The 21246-nt window shown below is 35.0% G+C and overlaps 2 protein-coding genes across 2 annotated transcripts; one reads left to right on the forward strand and one right to left on the reverse strand.

The window, feature by feature from the left end:
• Window positions 1-98: 98 nt before the first annotated feature.
• LOC129927005 (GSK3-beta interaction protein-like) lies at window positions 99-6416 on the reverse strand. The gene is made up of 2 exons (XM_056034112.1): window positions 6200-6416; window positions 99-4235 (listed from the first exon to the last, which is right to left on the reverse strand). The coding sequence occupies exons 1-2, from the start codon at window positions 6410-6412 to the stop codon at window positions 4044-4046; spliced, it is 405 nt and encodes a 134-aa protein (XP_055890087.1). The 5' UTR covers window positions 6413-6416; the 3' UTR covers window positions 99-4043.
• A 151-nt stretch (window positions 6417-6567) lies between these two features.
• On the forward strand, window positions 6568-16679 carry LOC106067757 (baculoviral IAP repeat-containing protein 7-like). The gene is made up of 7 exons (XM_056034093.1): window positions 6568-6728; window positions 8094-9282; window positions 10224-10393; window positions 11486-11543; window positions 13347-13475; window positions 13888-14028; window positions 16020-16679. Exons 2-7 carry the CDS (start codon window positions 8160-8162, stop codon window positions 16214-16216), a joined length of 1818 nt encoding a protein of 605 aa, XP_055890068.1. The 5' UTR covers window positions 6568-6728; window positions 8094-8159; the 3' UTR covers window positions 16217-16679.
• The last annotated feature ends 4567 nt before the right edge of the window (window positions 16680-21246 follow it).

The following is a 21246-nucleotide window of genomic DNA, read 5'->3' on the forward strand; positions in this document are numbered from 1 at the left end:
CATTCATCAAAGTTACAAAACAAACATCAAATAGGGGAGAGAAAAAGACACGTCAGGAATTTATACAGCGATGTTAGAGAAGCAAAAATTTATTTAAAAAAAAATGTAATGTAGAAAGTGTCAAAAGATATAAGCAGGAGTAATATTAACAATGGCAAAAGTCATAGAAATTTAAATTGCAGCAAGATATTAACTATGGCAGCGCTCTACAGGACTTAGGCTGTAACAAAAGACAAGCTGGTAGATTTTTTCCAAAGTATCAGACTGCACTTCTCATTCTTACTGCATAAAACAAATTCGTTAATTTATTCTCTTAATGAACATTTTTTTGTGTGAACTGTAACGTCAAGTGGGTAATATTAAAATTCATATATTCATCTCATTTGATACGCTTTGCACACAAATTGACCTCATTTGGAACAATGAGACATGCTTAAAACTAATTAACTTAATATAAAAGCAAGCCATGCATTAGCTGAAAGGTACTTTTAAAACTTAGATGTATAAATTGGACCCCACAATGACATGCCAACTATTGTAAGAAAATGCAAACTAAAACTCTATGACCATATTACAAGGTCTTCTAAACTTGCAAAGACCTTCCTACAGGGAACAGTACCGGGAAAAAGAAGAAGAGGAGGCAGACAGAGAAAGCGATGGGAAGACAATATAAAAGAATGGACAGGCCTGCCAGTGAAAGAGTTATAACCAAAGCAAAAGACAGAGGAATGGAGAGAGATGGTCGACAAATCTTGTGTGATAGGTGAAAGTGAAGGTAAAGTTATTTATTTCATAACATTCCAATTCAAGACACTTTTTGAAAATTTGTGCTAGGCTATGTATAAAGGCAACATTAAAAAAAACATTAGCTAGACACAGAATATAACAAATTAATGTTAGAATTAGCACATCTTCTATACTGAACTCACATTTAACATAAATACAGGATATAAAAAAATAAATATTATCACAATCTTGAACTTGATAATGTCCACATCTAATACAAGACATTTATTCAGACATGTTCAGATTGATGTGCGATTGCCTTATGTGTTACGTTTTTCACAGTACCAGTAGGGACACACTGGATGGAAAGTCTGATCACATAATGCTGCATTAAGAAAATCAGAAGAGATTATTTACACCACAAAACTGTCTGTGAGGGACTGTGTCAGTTAATGAGTTAAGAAGAACTATCTACACCACAAAACAGGCTATGAGGGACTTTCTTTGTCACTTAGTGTATGCAGTCTCTTGCCGCAAGTCTGACCCACCCGTCAGACAGAACAGTGTACACTGTTCTCATTCAGGCCAGTGAGAGGGAGCTCTTGTTCACTTTTGCTGGCCTAGAGTTCCAAGAGCTGAGGGCTCAACTCTACCTGACAGTTTAAGAAGAAGAAGTCACTTGTAAAAATTTGAGACACCGATTGAGAAATTATTACGCCCTAACCCAAACATCCTGCATTATAGCAGGCCACGGCGGTGGAGCGGGTTTCAGCTCGTGACCATCACGACAGCATATCAAAGCGCAAACCACATGACATTAGTTCTGAGGGACTATCTAAATCAAATTGTACTTGACATTTCATTCTCAGATAATAAATCACACTATTTATAGCTACAACAACAAAGTATTGTTTCTATGTCAACAATTCTGGTCCTTAAAGGTTTTTTTTTTGCACAACGTTTAAAATGGCGTATACTGTAAGTACATAATATAGCGGGCCTTAATGTAAACGACTAGCTAATACTATGATCTGATGGATAAATGTCACACTCAATCGACTGACTAGAAGTCACGTGTTAACTGATAACAACATTATGATACAATTAAGACTAAAGCATCCATGCTAGCTCTATAGTTTTAGTGTTCTATACTTTTCAGAAGGCAATGCATTATAGGTACAGCATAAAAACATTAGGATAAAATCAAGACTATGCTAGGTCTACAGTAGTCAGTAGTGTTTTATAGTACATCTACATTTGAGAAGGTATTTCGTCATAGGTACAGCATAAAAACATTAGGACAAAATCAAAACTATGCTAGGTCTACAGTAGTCAGTAGTGTTTTATAGTACATCTACTTTTCAGAAGGTATTGTGTTATAGCTACAACAGTCAGAAATATGTAATTCTAATACACTATATAGTTCAAAGTACAACAAGAAAATATGCCACTAAAACATAAGCCCAGCAGAGACTTTAAAAAAAAAATACTGATATATATAAAAAAAAGCAAAATATAAAAAGCAACTTTTCAAGAACTTAGAAGAATATTTTAAAATGATAACAATGAAATGAGGATATGCATGCTCCAGAAGTCGGAACATTGGTGGCCAATAGCAGTCACTTGTAACCCTAGTACTAAATAATTTAATGGACCACAAGGAATTCAGGCTAATCAAATTGAAATTCTGTGCTTTGTGCAAAACCATTGAGTTTTTTTTCCCCAGGGCTTTTGGCAAGAGAGGATTTGAGGCCTCTTAGGCCCTAATCAACATGGAATTTGATGATGAGAAAACAGAAATACTGCTGGCTGAATACAAGTGGAAGAACAAACAGACCATCTTGCATTACTAGTACTTGACCTGACCCACTAGTGGGAAGGCCTCACCATCATTTTGTAATGGCAAAAACAAAACCCTATTCTCTGTATAAAAAAAAAAAAGACAAAAAAAAAACTGATTGTATAAGAAGCAGAGTAATGTTGTAACAAGGCTTAAAGTATTTGCATGACTTAAAGTTCTCATCATAAAGTCTTTAGCAAAAACTCAATTTTTCTTTTAAACAAAAAAAAATAGACAAGAAAAATTATAAAAAATTAAAACAATTCCAAAAGACATGCACTGTTATTCAATGAAAAAGATTTAAAAAAAAAAAATTACATTTCTTTCATGTGTTCAAACTTACGAACAATATCTATCCATTCCAATGGTGCTACAGCGCATGGAGGGCTCTGGCCTGCTTTAGCACATCTCTCCATTCTGAACAATATCTACACATTCTAAAAATTAAAAGATATTTTTTTTTTTTTGCTAACGGTGATTAGTCCAGAGACAGCCATAATCATTTCTTTCTAAGATTTACATGTTCAAAAGTAAAATGATGGTAACGGCACTTCGCTGTAAACCAATCATTACTGACTTAATGGGCAGAGTCAAAGTGAATTTAGCATCGGAAATATGGAACTAACATGATCATTTTAGTTCCTGTTATTTCTGGCAATAATTTACCAAGCAAAAAAAAAGTTTTTAACGTGTCCTATCTCCATAAAAATTAATAAATAATAAATTTTGCTTAATTTTAGATTTTATTAAAATGGGAAAAGGAAGGGGGGGGGGGCTAAAAAGAACTTGTTTAAAGTGTGAACATTTTTAAAGTATATATATATATATATATAGTAGACTCTAAAAAATTAATTTTAATATTTGCCAATGAACTAATGAGCCCTGTACAACATTTTGAAAAAATTCCCAATGACATGTCAATTTCATCCTTTGTTCCTTTTTTTTTTTTCCAATTTTTTTCAAATAATAACTCTAAATTCTAAAAGCAGCAAAATTCTATAAATGTTTGTTTCTTAATTACATTACAATCGTTTTTCAAGCTAGAAAGTTTTAACGAAGCCAGGAGTGCTTCATCCATTCAAATACATCATTCTCAAAATTGAATAATGTTTTATCAAATGTTTATCAAAGTTGCCAAACATAAAAACAGAAGTCATGTGACACAAAGCTGTGTTCACTCCTTGCAGTCTTTCAAGGCACACATACACACACAATAGTTGTAAAAATGTTCAAACATCCATGATAAAAAAAAAAATTAACATAAGTGAAAATTTTGCATATAGTATAATATGCCTGCTAAAATAAACTAAAATATATTTCTTGATTGAAGTTCACAATAGGATCAAACTGCATAAATGGCAGCCTGGCGGCATCATGCTTCTATTGCGTAGTTTGCATATAAACATTTTTGCACTAAAATATATCACAACCAAAAGGAGTTCCTACAACATGGACAAACTAAGACCTTCTGGTCGGGTCACTTAGTATCCATCTGGTCGTCAGATGTATCCTCGTCGCTATGCCTTCTCAAATTTAACAATTTCTTGGAGAGGGTCTCAAAAAACGTGCTCCTATACTCCGAACTTTGACTGTCTAGAAGACTGTATATTGTCTCATAGTACTGAGAGAAGCATTGCGGATTCACCTCATTGAAATGAGACCCAACAACCTGAACAAAAATAATAATAAAAGTAATTTCATTCAATATTTTTAATCTGTAATTAATAAGAAAAAAAAAAAAAATAGTTTTAAAGGGAGGTCAAAAGCGTGTTCAATGTGTATGTGTTATATTACTATCTCTATATTTGCACACTAGCAGTGCAAAACTGCTTGTGGTATGTAATACCTGGAGTTCAAAATATGTTTTCCCTCACTACTCTTGTCTTATTGGTTGTTTTGCAGTTATTATACATGTGGGAAATCGATGACCTGGTACTTTCAAGTGAGCAAATACCCACACACCTAAGGATCTTAAGGTGGTGAAGAAACAGCTTGACTCAAGGAAACAGTCTCAGAAACACTATATCTATTATAACAAGAAGGAAGGAGTTTAGAATCATCATCAACTATAAGATAAAACAGCAGTCAGGATGCAGCTTCATTCTAAGCATTTATTTACGATTCTCTATAAACCCTTGAGAGAACAATATGGCTTAGTCAAGAACCTGACAACTTGGGCTTCGATAAAGCGAGACACTTTAATGAGTGTAATAAATAATGAAAAGTAAACAATACCATCGGCAGTAGTCAATGTCTGGACATAACAGCTATACACATAACTTGTACTTGAATCTCATTCTCAACTTAACTCTCCTGGCCCTCTATTGTGTCGGAATGACTAGTCCCTTACCTTGTCGAAACAACACACAGTCCATAGTCAGATAACCATAAAACTGTTGACCTACACTGAGAATGTTTACATCAGTTAAGTACACAGGCATGTGTCACATGTGTCAGTTGATTACACATTTAAGGCTACACTGACCAGCATCACAGTTCAGTTACAACAATATAATATAAATATATATAAATCAGAAGTGGAAATCAGATCTACAGAATAAAGAAGGAAACACAACAGAATGTCTACTGAGAAAGCCAACAGATCTGACAATAATGATTTTCCAGATGTCATCTCAAAACACCCAGAACCACAAAATCTTGAGAGTCAAAGATTACCAGCTTTTAGATGTTGTTGAGCAGCCACTTCACATTATAGTTTACTAAACCACTAGATCACAATTTAAATAATATATATGTCAAACGCTCTGAAGAATGGTGAACAAACCTACAAAAAAAACTTAAGTGGGTTTATGATTAATTAGGATTGCTTTAGTCTTTTCATTGTTACTTATTCTGATAAAATCATTAAATCAATTTTGTGAGTCAAAGAAGAGAGAGGTGTAACATAAAATTTAATAAGTTTTAAATTCACTATTATGAACCTTCAATATATTATAATAAATCATCTTCTTTTCTGAAGTAACATCTGTATTTTATTAGAGGATTTATAAGATCAGCACACTAGCATGACAGTGTGCAACATGTGCACCACTTGTACTTGTGTTTTATTAAAAAGTAAAAAATGGAGCAAATGTCTACCCTGACAAACACTTGTCTGATTATACTAATTATAGTTATTTTACATTTTTATTATCTCCCTTTTTTTCACTAGATTCCAGATCCTAAAGGCAAAGATGACCCAAATTTTTGATAAAATATGTCAATATGTGTGTCTTGTCATTTTTACTATTATTAGATCTATATATTTTAATATATTACCATTAGCCTGGTTTAAAGTGGTTATAATTATTACTTAGAGTAATTAGACATTGACTTGACTAGAAGCCGGTCTAACTTATTTAGTTATTACTTAGAGTCCTTAGAGTTAGACAGTTAGACTTTTAGACTGACTTCTAAGTCTAAGCCCTAAGCCTTAGAAGCTGACTGACCTAAAGTAAACCCCCATAATTCATAATGAATCTGACCCAAACTCTATAGTCTTGATCTAATCTAGATGTTATTGTATAGATCTAGAATCTAGATCTATCTACATTTAGTAACTAGATCTGGATTTTTCTAGTTAACTTCAAATACTTCAACTTCAATCAAGTATCAACTAGATAATCAACCTACACGAAATCCTTGTAAAGAAAGCTCAACACAAATACTTCTGTTCTCTTTCGTTGTAATATTTATATATATAAGATTTTTATCGCTAGGGAGTGCTGTTGAGATCTGAACAAATTTGACAGCGTATGCTATTTCTTTAACAACTTCTGTAGCTTCTATTGCCAATGCTTTATCATCGTCGATATGCATCTCACCATCGTTAACGGCGTCCGCCATTCCTCTTTACACTGAAATTTAGATAAGAGTAGTCTCCCACTGTTTTATGCACTAACATATATTTGTTTTTCACTAAGTCATTATTATATATAGATCTATAGATCTATCTCTAGTTCAGTGATATGTATGAAATCGGGAAGTCATTTTTTGTTGTTTTAGATATCTAAAATAGATTCTTGTTACTACAGGACTAGAAATTTAGATCTAGATTTTGACAGAGTATTCTAGATCTATCTAGTAGACATTTCAGTCTTTATCATGAAAAGGAATCATTATCATACGTAAGACTTGGTCGGCTTGGTCTTGGACAGTCTTGGTAAGATACTTATTTTACTTAGACTTAGATAGTCTAGAATACTTGTTACTTCTGAATAGTCTAGATAATTTTATAAAATAATAAGACTTATAAGACAATCAATAAAAAAATTATTATGATATAATTATAATTAATAGTCTATTATAAGTCTATATTACATTTACATGAATCATGATAAATGAATATCATTGAATATTAATATAGTTATAGTATAATACTAATAATAGTAATACTAGAATCTAGGAGGTAACTAGATCTAATACTAGTATCTCATGATCATGTGAGTCATGGGACATGAATGAATGTTGAGATATCACTAATTGAAATATTCACTGCAGGTTGACTGCAGGACATTTTTGTTAAAGCAAAAGTGGATTGTGACTGTCTGTGAAAGAAACTTCATCCGTAATGACTTTTTAGAATGACTAAGTCTAAGCCTAAGGGATGAAAGTACTCAAATTGAAAGATTTACAGTTTAAAATTAGTAATTCATTCTCTGTCTGTGCTCCTATTTGGGTTTTATATAAATTTACTATAATTTATAAGCTACCAATCACCTTCCTGGCTTCTTGGTTCTGTGCAAGTGGCCCCATATTCCATATCTTGCCCATGGATCTGCTTCAAAATCTGGGCTGTCCCTTCTTCCTCTTTCTTTGCGAGTTTTAGGTGAGGGCTTGTCTTGTAATGTTGGCTGCAGGCTTGCAGAGGGTGTGGCCTATTCACCGCCAGCATCTCTGAAGGATATCTTCTGTAATGGCCTACTGCTTTGCAACAGTTTCTCATTAATTATAGTGATCTTGTCTGGCCAGGGGATCATAAGAATCTTCCTGAGGTAGGTATTGATGAATACCTGAATATCTTTTACACTGGTGATAATGCTTCTCCATGTCTCTGCTCCATAAGTAGTTATTGCCTTATCTTGGTGGTGGTGCTGATTTCCATGGATGTTCTTCACCTGATGAAAGGCTGCTCAAATTAGAACGGTTCAAAAGTTCAAAATGACAAGGCTGTTTGATATCAGCCAATGGGATAGGTGGAAATGGTAGTTCTTTTTGCTGGCCACTTGATACTCTTTTTAACAATTGGACACGGAACTAAATAAATATTTACAAATAACATCATCCATGGACCACATTTATGGCTTATAGTCATTGGTGTTTTAGTATTAAATATAATTGGTACTGGCCACTAGGGAGTTCTTAAAATTGTTTATTCTAAAATATCTAAATAAATCTAATGATGTACAATAAAAAAAAGGAGCATAATTTTAGTTAGTTACGAAAGTATTAAGCATGACGATGTTTAAGTTATATTTAGGTTTCTTTTAACAAATTAAAAACTTATTTGTATAAATTTTTAATTCAGCCTTCAGGAAAATGATTGAATAATGATTAAGAACGACTGATTTTGAATCACCTTCTAAATTTGGACATGGCTATTGCGTCAGTCAGTTCAGAAATTTTCAGACTTGGGACTTTCCAGGGATGGCCTGGTGCTGACATTCACTGTAAGACAGTCAAGCCGAATGCTATAGATCTTTCTAAGGCGGGATTTTTTTATACAGGAAGTAGTGATGAGGTCCAGTGTTTTGTTTGTGGGCTCAAAGTAGCGGACTGGGAGCGGCATCATGATCCTTTTGTTGTTCATGCAACTAGAAACCCACAATGCCCATTTGTGTTGGGCAGCGGTAGTGGAAACATTCCCGTTTTTGTGCCCGCTGAGGCTGCGTACATGAAAATCAAGTCAGTGCTGAGAGAGGCTGGCAATATGGTGGCTGGCTCTTGGCAGCAGAATCCCAACACCAGCGTCATGTATGACACATTAAAGTCCTTGTATGGTCAAGGCCTGCTTAATCAAGAACCTTCACTGGCTAGTGACACTCCAACTCCTTCCAATAGATTACCATCCAGTAACTCACCCAGGCTAGCTCGTGGAGAGAAACAAGTCAACAGAATGAAAACAGGCTCTCCTGTTCCTAAAGTTTCTGGAGCACCCAGATCATCCTCTCGAACTGTTGACTCCCCACCTGCCAGAAGAAGCAGCACCTCAGAGTCTGCTATTTCAGAATCTCCAAGCACCCGTCCCAATTTTCAACGAGCTAAGTCATGTGCTTTTGATCCCCGTTCCTCGCGAAACTCAGAAACAATAGCGAATAGACAGACTTCCAACCCTGGGATAGATTATATGGAATACCAAGACTCAGAGGAAGCTCGACTCCAAACATTCAAAAGCTGGTCAGGCGTTCGAGGGGCTTCAGCTCGGGAATTTGCTCAAGCTGGGTTCATTTTTATTGGGGCTCCCGATAGAGTGCAGTGTGCCTATTGCCATGGGATCCTCCGAAACTGGAACGATAATGATGTTCCTCTAGAGGAACACCACAAACATTTCCCACAGTGCCAGTTTGTTAAAGAGTTCATGAGTGCCGTAACTGTCAGCAGACCTAAGCATCAGAAGTATAAAACTGAGCCATCACGTCTCAGTTCCTTCAGCTCATGGGATATGAGCCGAAATCCCAAACCTTCAGATCTGGCTAAAGCTGGATTTTTTTATGTTGGTAGGTTCTTTCATTTTTTTGTATAAGTTTTGCTTGTTTGGTTATAGATGTTATATAACACTTATTTTTTATGATTCCTCTTATCAGCTTGCAAATTCTTGATGGGCTAGACCTTGATCTTGAAAACAGCTCTAATGATTTTCCTAGACCTTTGACAGTTTATATTAAATATGTCTTTGAGAAAAAAAATACTAGCTAATTGGCCACACAGTGAAAACTCTGGTTTGAGTATTATAATTTTTTAAATAATAATCTTTAATCTTTATAAAATTAAACTTGGTCTGGAGGTCAATACAATCTATATTATATCTTGTACACACATACTCTACATCATTGGGTATTCCCGCATGTATTCTTTAAAGGTTTACATATAAATAAGAAAAAGATACATTTTTTTAAAAAGACAATACCTCCATTATTAAACTTAAAATATAATAAAATAATTTTTAAAAAATAAATAATAATCTATAAGGCTTAACTTTGGGACATTCCCGAAGGCGAAAGTCCTTTCAAAACCAATGTTGGCTCTCGATCTTTTTATAAGTTATTCTAAGTATAGTACTCAAGTCTTCTTTCTTCTTCTTCGTTCTCATTTTTATGTTGGAGCGTTTAAATGACTAGACCAATAAATATATATATATATATGAGATGATCTGTGTAGTGTTTATACTATGAGTAGATTTACACATTCGTGTAACCAGGACTTTTTTCCAGGAGGGGGGTGGAGTACATTTTTTATCATTTATTAGTTATTAAGAAGTGATTGCTCTTACAAAAAGTAATTTAATAAGCTTCATAAGGAGGAATTGCCTTTTTTTGAAAAAAAATTTTAACCTTATTTGTTAGACCAAAACAAAAAAGTATTGCTAATTTAAGGGAAGATATAAAATCAAAGTGACTATTCGTTCATAAATATTTTTGAAAACTACTTTGTCATTTAGGTCATGGGGATAGCGTCAAGTGCTTTTTCTGCGACGGAGGCCTACGTAACTGGGAGCCTAATGATGACCCTTGGCGTGAACATGCCAGATGGTTTCCAAGATGCCAGTATGTCAAGCAGTCTAAAGGCCTTGCTTTCATTGAGAATGTTCTGAAAGATGTCAACCTTACGGTAAGTCAGTGCTGATCCAACTAAACCAAATCACTAGTGAGTACCATGCTAAATAATTCACAAATTTGAGACAAAATTTGTGTTTGTCCTTAATTATAATAAGTTCATATTATTGTAGCAATCCAAAAAGTCACTATTTTGAGTTTTTAAGCTAAAATCTTAGGAGGTTAAAAATAGTCCTGGTATACAAAGAATAGTTGTATTCCTTCTATACAAAAACATTTGTGTTCATTTATACAGAAACACTTGTGTTCCCTCTACATAAACATTTGTGCTCCTTCTATACAGAAATTTTTGTGTTCCTTCTATACAGAAACATTTATGTTCCCACTATACATAAACATTTGTGCTCCTGCTATACAGAAACATTTGTGTTCCTTCTATACAGAAACATTTGTGTTCCTTCTATACAGAAACATTTGTGTTCCTTCTGTGCAAAGAACATTTAGTGCGTACTAACTTGGTGTTAGTTTATTTTTTAACTTTGGGAATTCCTTCAGACAACAGGGGATGCTGCAAAAGTCTATCCTTCTTTCATAAATAACACACTTTTTCAAATACTTTTTAATCATAATAAGTAGGGTTCATGTAAAACAAAAAATGTATTAAAAAGGGGAGAGACAGACTTCTAATACATGCCAAATTCAGTCTAATAAAGACATCTAGGCAGCACTGACCAATACTACTACACATGTGAATTCAAGGTAAATTTAACGCACATATGTATGTAGTGGCCAGCTAGCGTTTTCCTGCATCCTAAGCTTCAAAACCCACTTTTTCTCAACAGTTGAGAAGAGCACAATTAAAAAAAAAGTGTTTTCTTGCAGCAGAGCACACTATTCACTCTGTATAAAAAAAATGTGCAGCACTGGCCAGTAATATTTTGCCTATATGGCAACTTTCGAGCTACATATATTTTGAGCGTATGTCTGTAAAATCATCTTCATGTCAAGTAAGATGTCTTGCCGGTGATTTTTTTTTTTGTCACACAAAAGTTGTAAACAAAGCTATGTGCAACAGAATTTCTAGCACTCTTAACATAGAAATCCTACTTCAACAAGACTCCTGACAAAATTTTTCTTGTCTCTTCAGGATTACCAGACAGCGTCTGTCGATGAGACTGAGCTCAAAAATATTGTCAAAGCCAGTGGTAAGTGAATTACCCACAACATTTGTTACAACCTTACCCACAACATTTGTTACAACCTTACCCACAACATTTGTTACAACCATTGACGTTTGCTTGCTTGCTTGCTTGGTGTCCTGTACATGCTAGTTTAAATGTTTAGTCTACATATTGTCATCGCTCATATCGTATTCTGTTCGACAGTATTGTACTTGAAATCATCTTAGACAAACTATTTATTTCCATTGTTTTGTCTGTGTTACTTCCCCTTATTTCACAACATTTAACCCTCCCCCCTCCCACTTTTTTTTCTGCTAGTGTGTGTGTGTGTATGTGTTATGAGTTACCTCCTCTGTTCATTCCTTAAAACAAAAAACAAACTTGGCCATTCTGAGCTGTGCTCATGACCTGTGTATGAAAATCATTGACTTAAGGGTAACAAACATTTCCTAACACACTGAGGTTAGTTGAAGTTACATACTGAATGGAGATGATCAACAATTGTAGTGTACAATAAAGTGTTTCTTAAAGACTTGAACTCTTGGTCCAATGGCTCACAGTATCTATTGTGCTTCATGTAGGAAGTGCCATATGGACTACGATTACCATGACTCTGATTACAATTACCAGAACTCTGATTACAATTACCGGGACTCCGATTACAATTACCAGGACACTGATTACAATTACCAGGACACTGACTACAATTACCAGGACTCTGATTACAATTACCAGGACTCTGACACTGACATGGTGTCAGCTTATTGGGACTTTGATGATAGACTTATGTCGCATAGGAATTGTCAACACATGACACAAAGTTCAGTGGACCCTCTTGTAGTATCGAATCTAGAACAGCGAGTGGGTACCGTGTCCCATAGTGTCAGGAATGTATGCTCTTTACGTAACCCGTCCATGAGTCGCATCCACTTCACTGATCGTCGTTTGCCATTATCTCATGGACATTTTATTCATTCTTCTGATGTTGACATCCCAGAGCCAGTGTATGAGGGAAGCTCTCTAACATATTCAAGAGCATTTGGTCAACATCCTTCACTTTTTTGTAAGTCACACTTCAAATTATCAGAAATAAAAGTTGGCGAATTTCTCTTTCTTAAATTTTAACTTTGCATAGGATGTAAAAAAATTTAACAAACTTTTGTTTTTCCTTTCAACCATAAAAGTGGTCTTTTCAAATGAGTGTGTACCCCTTTTAGACCTTGCTGATGATGTAAAGATCATATTTCAGTGGCTCATGGTTAATGAAGGTGTCAGCTAATAACTAACCACCTTTAAAAAGTAGTAACGTTTCCCTTTCAGACCTTGCATCTATGTTGCAGATGGTGTTAAGGTCATCTACTTCTATGGCCAATCCTTAACTAGCAAAGTGTCATGTGGCCAGCACAATGACCAACTGCCTTTACTTTCCCCAACTAAAGTCAGGTACCCATTAGAGTTGGGTGGACTCAGGAGCGCCTTAAAAATCCTGAAATTCAAAATCCCAGTCTTCTCAGAGATTCCAACCCAGGGCCCAGGTTCGGAAATCATACGCTTAACCACTCAGCCACCACACCCCTAACCGCCTTTACTACTTTAGAATGAATGGACTCTGGGGTGCCCTAAAAATTCCGAAATTCAAAATCCCAGTCTTCACCGAGATTTGAACCCAATAGTCCTCCAATTACCAATCGCTTTACCACTCACCACTGCTCTTTATTTTTTGTATACTATTTAGGCCTGCTCAGTTCTATCCCCCCTTCTCTACACACTTCTCCCCATCCCCCCTTGAACAGTCACACACACACAAAGATGTTACTCTTTTTGCAGCTCAAAGAGATATAGACCCTAGAGAGATCACTGCAAGAATGGACAGCCCGATAGTCAAAGCTGTACTTAACATGGAGATTCCAAAGCCAAGGGTCAAGGAAGCCATCAAAACCAGATTAGCAGAAAATGGTAAGCATAGAATGTCACTCATATGATTGTGTCATTAGCACTGCTTGACAAAGAGGTCAGTGAAAGCAAAGGTTGAAAATGACTGCTTATAGCTTGAGCACAAGATCACTGCTATTAGCTAGAACATGGCTTTATTACTATGATGACTGCTTTAAGCTATTTGACGAGATCACCTTGACGAAGTACTTTTATATTTTTTTTTTTAGCATGAAAAATATTTTAATTTAAATCTAATCTAACATTAACTATTGGCTTCATTAGTGCTTCCCAGCCGCGAATGCTGAAGGAGCTCTTAAGGGTGTCTTTCTAGCACTTGTATTGTACGATCTCCACACAATCTTTATAAATCCATTTTATTTTTAAACTCCATCCGTGTTTTGGTACACTTGTATGATACATCTTTTGTGTTTAGGGGAAGATTTCACTAGTGCTGAAGCACTGCTGGAAGCCATCTTCAGTTCTAGCAGTGGAGGACCAGGGGATGTTAGTGATAGTGTTAGTGACAGTAAGAATGAACAGGACAGACGCCACCCTAGTGAATCAGAGAGTCAAGGTATGTGTTGTCTTGCACCAAACTGTGATACATATTTTGATATTGTGGAAGTATTCATTTGTTGTACTTCTGCTTTTGTGTGCAGTAAAAAAAATACAAACCCAGATATTCAAAAATGGTTATACCAAGCTTATTGTTGGGGATATGTTTAATTAATTGAACATGAAGCTTTGTATGTTTTATATAGTCGGGACACTTGTATTTGTGTTGATTGGTTTGTAGTGTGATAGTGCTGAGCTGTTAGGTCAATGTTGTGGTGCCAAGTAATATGCTAAGCTGTTGTAAAAAGTTCTTTAATTTCCACTCTTTCTTTCTCTCTAAAAAAAATGTATTTCTTTTCATTTGTATTGACCAATCCCAGTTTTATCTTTTGATTAATGGTTAAAAATATTTTATGTTCAAATTATATTTGGAATACCATTTCATACAAATAAAATTCCACCACTGAAGTATTTATATTTTAAAATTGTAATCCTTAAGTTTCAGTGTATACACAAATTTCAAATACCAATTTATAGTTTTAAAATTTGAAATACACTTAGACTTGTTTCAAAGTATGAAATATTTTATATATTTTCTTGGTTTCAAATACTATTTTAATTAAATTTTGAAACATAGTCCTGGTTTTATAGCTCAAAGATTTTGTAGCTAAATTTAGAATTATCAGTTAGCTTTCATCAGTTTTGAAATATTCATTCATTCGACCATTGTTTCTTATCCAGAAGCACACCTCATTAGCACATCCAAAAACTGACAGTCATTCCTTTAGGCTCTCTGCATGCTGTCTCTCTAAGTACAAGAAACAACTCCCAATTTAAATGAGAAATAATCTTGATCAATAGATCTTGTCTAACATTGTGTCCCAATATGAATGAGAAATAATCTTGATCAATAGATCTTGTCTCACATTGTGTCCCAATTTTCTCAGCTGTGGTAACAATTAGTTTCTTCTATTTGCACACCATGGGGATGGAGAAAATAAAGGCTAACATATAAATATGTTATTACCACAATGTTCTAATGCATGGATTAAAAAACAAGGATAGCCAGTGTTGGAATCGAAAGGGGAAAAGTCAAGTCCAAACAAAACTATTAAATTACCAGGTATATATATATATATTTATAGTTTGTCCATCGTGGTTCGATGATGACCACTTTTTTCATACAGAGGGCTGAGGGCTTTGCACTGGGGTTTTGTGCCTTCTGGCTGGTGAGACCTATGTGAGCCCGGAATGTTCGGCTGCACAAAGGGCAGGTTATTCCAGCTGCAGCTGTACATGTCCAATGCATCAATAATGGAAAAGACTAGCTAATGGCTATCTGGGGAAGTCTAAATAGATGCACATAACAAAGTATTTAAAAAATAAAGCTTATCTAAGGTAAAGAGTTCCACACATACAACAATATAACTCAATTATCTAGTTATTTCCCTTATTCAAAATCAAGCAAAATAATTATCAATAATTTTTTGACCAATTGGTTACTCTTTTAATTCATGTTTTGTTAGGTACAAGCTATAATTGATTAAAGCTTCAACTTGATTAAAAAATGGTTTTGGGAGAAATAACTTACAATAAAATTATCTATGGGGACAAAACCTTAAATATTTAGCCATATCTGTGAATACTGAATAATAATGTTGTTTGTTGGTATCAAACAAACTAATTACCAGTAATTAGTTGAAATTGTGTAATATTTTTATAGATTCATGTCATGTCTATGCCAATGAATAATTGTGCAAAGTTTCAACTTTACCCTTTGTGCAAAGTTTCAACTTTACCCGAGAAGGGGTGTGGGAGAAATAATGTATACAACTTTTTACCAGAAAGACAGACAGATAGACAGAGTTAGTTGATAAAAATGAATTTTTCTAAATAATTGTGCATGCTAGAACTAGCCAAACTGAATTTCCAATGCATCACATATAATCATTTCTTGAAGACTCATTAAAACAGAAGTAGATAAACTGTTATTCCGTTTCTTTGTTACAGACTCATTAAAACTGATGGAAGAAAACCGGCTACTGAAAGAACAGAGGCAGTGTAAAATCTGTATGGACGAGGAAGTGTGTGTAGTGTTTCTGCCCTGCGGACATCTTGTGTGCTGCTCCACTTGTGCCCCAGCCCTGAATCTGTGCCCAATATGTCGCGCCAAGATTAGAGGGACAGTCCGTACATATATTTCTTAAGACTACTTAAATACATTGTGCCAAGATAAGAGGGACATTTTTTTCATACATTCTTAAGACTACCTAATTATGTTTTTAAACATTTGTGCAATATTTCTTTTTTTTTTTTTTACATTTTAATATATTTTTTTTTTAAACTTAATAAAAATCCTAAATCGTAGCATTGTATACGGAAGTAGGAAATAGTGAAACACATTATCTCAGACATCTAATTTAACGCTTTTCATTTGTATTGAGCTAACTTTTTAAAATACTGTTTTCTTGCTCAGTCCGCAGTGTCTGTCCTTCAATGTGTCATGTTTGTGTCTATCTTGTGATATGATCACATGGTCTGTTGCGTCAGTCATGCAATTTGTTACGTGTTCATTCCTGTCTGATCTGATGTCTTTAGTTTGTCCATTTTATTATTGCATTTTTATTTTGCATTTTTATTTTGGTTCTGAATAAATCCATATTTTCGTGATATTTATCTTAATATTTGTTATCATTGGTCATGTCATTTTCTAACCTTGTGTTAACTTTTGTATGCAATGATGGTGTAAGCAGCAAAAAATCAATTCATTATTTATCAAATTCTTGCTGAATTCAATAGATAATTTTTTAAGAAATACGCTTTGGTATCTGAAGCATTTAATTCTTAAACAACTCCTTAAAACATAAGAAACTAGAAAAGACACAACATAGAGCAATGAGAAATGAATATTCACATTTGATTAGAGTAACACCTTTAATAAAATCTTAGCCTTCAGGATAGAAGACTTAAAAAGTAAAACACTGAACATTTGAATCTTCAAATACAAAAATAAAACCTAATAAAATACTCAGAAAGACACAAAGATAAAGGCACATTCCTTGTTCCATAAAAGTAAAGTAAAGTTCCCCTTTCAGACCTTGTGGTCTATAGGGCAGATGATGTAAAGGTCATCTGTTTCTGTGGCCTACGGTTAACGAGGGTGTCATGTGGCCAGCACAACGACCAACCGCCTTTACTTTTCCCTAACTAATGTCAGGTACCCATTAGAGCTGGGTGGACTCAGAGGCGCCCGAAGATCCCGAAATTAAAAATCCCAGTCTTCACCAGGATTCGAACCCCGGTCCCCGGTTCGGAAGTCAAGCGCTTTACCGCTCAGCCACCGCGCCTCCCCTTGTTCCATAAGCTAGGACAAATTTTTACAAATACTCCTTCTTCCCTAGTGTTATTAGAGCATGGAATATTTGGTAGAGTTTGTCATTGAATAACATGGATGATGACTTAGGGACATGTGTGGGACATAACCATCTTCTTTTTTGAAGAAACGTCTGTACTTTATAAATTAAAATATGTGTAGGGGGCCTACCTATGTACATTAAGACATTAGTTCAAAACAGATTGTATTTAAGTATTGATTTAAAATTACTTTGCACAGGCTGAAAGTAATAACGAGATAGCTGGATGCCACTTACAAAGGCCGTGGGATACATACTTGGGACTATACGAAAATCCACTGCCGAGGACAGATGTAAACGGTGAAAAGAAAATCTAAATTGACCACTGGCTTCCAATCGTAATGCCTTCGCTGAATGTGGCAAAATATGTGGGTCACATCTGGGGCTGTGTAGCCACGGGAAATACTGCATTCCTCATTAATCTTCGGACTCGAAGACAAACTTTATTATGTCTTTTATAAAAAATCAAAATCATTTGACAAATCTTAATGAAACACGCACACTAAAATACAACATTCACATAAGAAACAATGTCATTAAAAAAATACATTATTTCTACCTAACGGTCTATCTATTCTATCTTGTAAATTGACATTCATTCTAACTCCATTGCCAAATCCACCTCCATTTCCAAAGCCCCCTTCCTGGTTTCTAAATTCACCTTGATTTCCACCAGAACCAGCCTGACCATTCCCAAAACCTGGCCATGGGCCATCCATACCATCATTAAAGTTATCTGAACCAAAGTCACCTCCTAACCCACCACCGCCATTACTTCCATAGCTGCCACTAACATTTGTAATCGGATTACGAACATTCTGATGTGAGTTAAAAAACAGCTCAATATAGGTATTTTCAATTTAAATGATGCAGAAAAATTTATTGGGATATTCACAAATAAAAGAATACACACAAATTATTCTTCAGGTAGTTTAAATATGCATAAAAGGCTGAACACAAAAAATTAAATGATAAATATGACCAGTGGAAATGTATAGGCCTGGCAGTAGAAGCTGAATCTCGATAAACACTGAAGAATTAAACCAATACATAAGACAGAAACGTTGTACACGTATCTTCTCTTATCTTATATGATACAGACGTTTATCTTATATGATACAGACGTTACTTCAAAAAAGAAGTCATTCATGTTAAAGACTTGAGGTCTATTTCCATTTTTTTCTGAATGATTCTGACACCTCGCTCTGTATGACTTCGTCCTAACATATGGAATATTTCCGGGTCAACACAAGCTGAAAATGAATGAAACGAGAGAATCGCTGAGGAGGTACGATGACAAGGAGTGGTAGCACGACCATGTCCAGATTTAGGATTGGCCACACCTACATCACGCAATCTTTTGTGCAGAAGGGAGAAGAGCTTCCACTTTGTGAGTAGGCCCTACTGTGACTCTTGCCTCACCGTGGAACATATCCTCATTGATTGCCCCAGATACCAGGATGTCAGGGAGAAATGTTTTTAGAGCACACAACTTAAAAACACTATTCGACAATGTCCACCCTGAGAAGGTACTGGGCTTTGTCCGGGAGGTGGGGTTGTCTACGAAGATCTGATTTATGAATTGTGAACATATAATATTTACATAAGATTTTTACCGAATTATTAAATTTTTACTACCTTTACTATTTTAACTGTGAATAGACCTTGTTTTTAATGATTTAACTGTATAGAATTTAGCCCTTGTTATATAAAGGGAGAGTGATCCTTAAAGGATTGCGGGCACGACATGGCCTAACTAAATTGTGCCGAAGTGCCCTAAACTCAAATTTATTAACAAAAAAAACAAAACTGTCAAGTTTGAGAAAGTTGAAGATGTACGACAAAACATTGACAGGAAAACGTTAAGAAACAGACCAAGATTCGAATCAAGTGGCTAAATTAACTGAGGAGAGACCGGTGACAACTTGAAGTCTGGGTTACATACAAGTAAGGAGAGGTCGGTATTCTTTATTTCAACTATTTTATTTTAAAAAGTGTACACCTAATATTACAAAGTGTTAGCATTTCATATATTTTTTTTTAATAAATTTAAGAGGGATCATTTTTTTTTTAATTTCAAAATTATACTTTAATTAAACAGGCTTGAATGTAGGCCTATAAATAGTCTTAATCTATTGAAAACTCAATCTATTCAAACAATTTATTTTTATGAGCTGTAGGCCTGTTAAATAATAATAATGGCCATGTCTTCTACTCATTCAAACACTAAGAATGAGGACAATGAATCACGTGACCACGTAAGCCCAGTTGCGACCTGCATATTTTTACGCATCTCCTGCAGACAAAGTCGTTGTCCACCGGCGGCCTGTTTAAGTTTTCTTATCGTCTTCTACATATAGGTTGTCTTCAATAAGGGTTTTTTCAAAGTTTCAAATGTGTGTTAAATTACGCGGTGGGAGCCCTCCAACTGTATCTTTCAGAGGAAATCCACTGCCAGCTATTTACAGACCTGGTATCTGCCTGGTCGTACGGTATGCGCGATGGGCTGTCGTTCGGCTGTCTAGATGGTCCCGGGTTCATACCCTACCCGCTGCCATATCCTGCAAGAGGCTTGGCCTAGAACGTAGATTATCTTCAACTCTGAAGGAACATCCGAAACATTTTACAATCAAAACAAAACGTGCATTTAGAATAAGACTTTAGTCAGGGTCAACTTATTTATGTCCGTCTTCTAATGTATTACATATAGGCCTAAAATTCTTTATAATAATAATAAAAAAAACGAACTCTGTCAATGGCCATTGAAGTTCTGAAACTTTTTGATTAAGATTTAATTAGCTAAATGAAGTTCTGAATCTGTTCTTGAAAAGGTTTGATTAGCTAAATGATAGATTCATGTTTCCATCAAAGTTGACCATGATAACAAAGTATATATGCCAGCAGCTTCTCCATATTTGGAAATTTGTTGTCAACGGATTGTAGAGAAATTGAAACAATAGATAATTATAGACTCTACTTGTTGGATCGAGTACGGTAATAAAGTCTTTGAAAATTGGTGATTTTTTGTTAGTTGAACACAGAACACTGATATACTACACTATTGAAAGTCACTTTTAATATCAGGATATGCTAGAAAAAAATTCGAACAAGTGCTCCTTCTTCCGTAGTGCCAATAGATAATGGAATGGGTTGCCTGAGTCAGTCAGGAGAACCAACGACTTAGCAGAGTTTAAGTCACTGATTAACATACATGACATACATGACGTCTGCATTGTATAAGATAAAATAAGATCTATATTTATCACAGTTGATTGAGAAGTGTCGTTTGTGACGCTCGGAGTCGTTTTACCGCAAATTCGTATGGCGTCACAGCAGGAGAACTTTTGACCTTAGACATGTCTTCCTTTTGTGGTCATGTTTGGCAGATAGGCCTACAGCTTCAAAATATCAGGCCTACAGCGTCAAAATGTCAGGCCTAAAGCTTCAAAATATCAGGCCTACAACTTCAAAATGGCAGGCTTTCAATTCGTTGTGTACTTTATCTTACCAACCAATAGATTTCTATCCGTCATATGATTAGGGTTACCTGACACGAACTTCAGTCAGGAGTTTTCTTTTTACATGTTTTGTTTTTCTCTCCCATATTCCATTCTCGGACCAAGTTATGAAATTTTGCATAATTAGGCCTATCATAGTCGATGACACGATTACAATACATTGAATCAATAATTATTTTAAAAAAATAACCAATTAGTTTGCCTAATCGATAAGTGGTAATTAATTAGCTTTGTTTAATATTGAAAAAAAGGGTGTTTACTCCTGCAGTCTGAAGATATATGGCTCTTATTTTAACAGTTCTTCCC

Source organism: Biomphalaria glabrata, chromosome 6 (genome assembly GCF_947242115.1).
Source record: "Biomphalaria glabrata chromosome 6, xgBioGlab47.1, whole genome shotgun sequence".
In the NCBI taxonomy this organism is placed as follows: Eukaryota; Metazoa; Mollusca; class Gastropoda; family Planorbidae; genus Biomphalaria; species Biomphalaria glabrata.

Excerpts from the sequence above, each read along its gene's own strand:
- LOC106067757 (XM_056034093.1), top strand. The coding sequence starts at position 8,160 with ATGGCTATTGCGTCAGTCAGTTCAGAAATTTTCAGACTTGGGACTTTC. Across the intron at positions 9,283-10,223 it reads AGCTGGATTTTTTTATGTTG|GTCATGGGGATAGCGTCAAG; the intron begins GTAGGTTCTTTC and ends TTTGTCATTTAG. Across the intron at positions 14,029-16,019 it reads TAGTGAATCAGAGAGTCAAG|ACTCATTAAAACTGATGGAA; the intron begins GTATGTGTTGTC and ends TCTTTGTTACAG.
- LOC129927005 (XM_056034112.1), bottom strand. The coding sequence starts at position 6,412 with ATGGCGGACGCCGTTAACGATGGTGAGATGCATATCGACGATGATAAA. Across the intron at positions 4,236-6,199 it reads TTTCTTTACAAGGATTTCGT|GTTGTTGGGTCTCATTTCAA; the intron begins GTAGGTTGATTA and ends ATTTTTGTTCAG.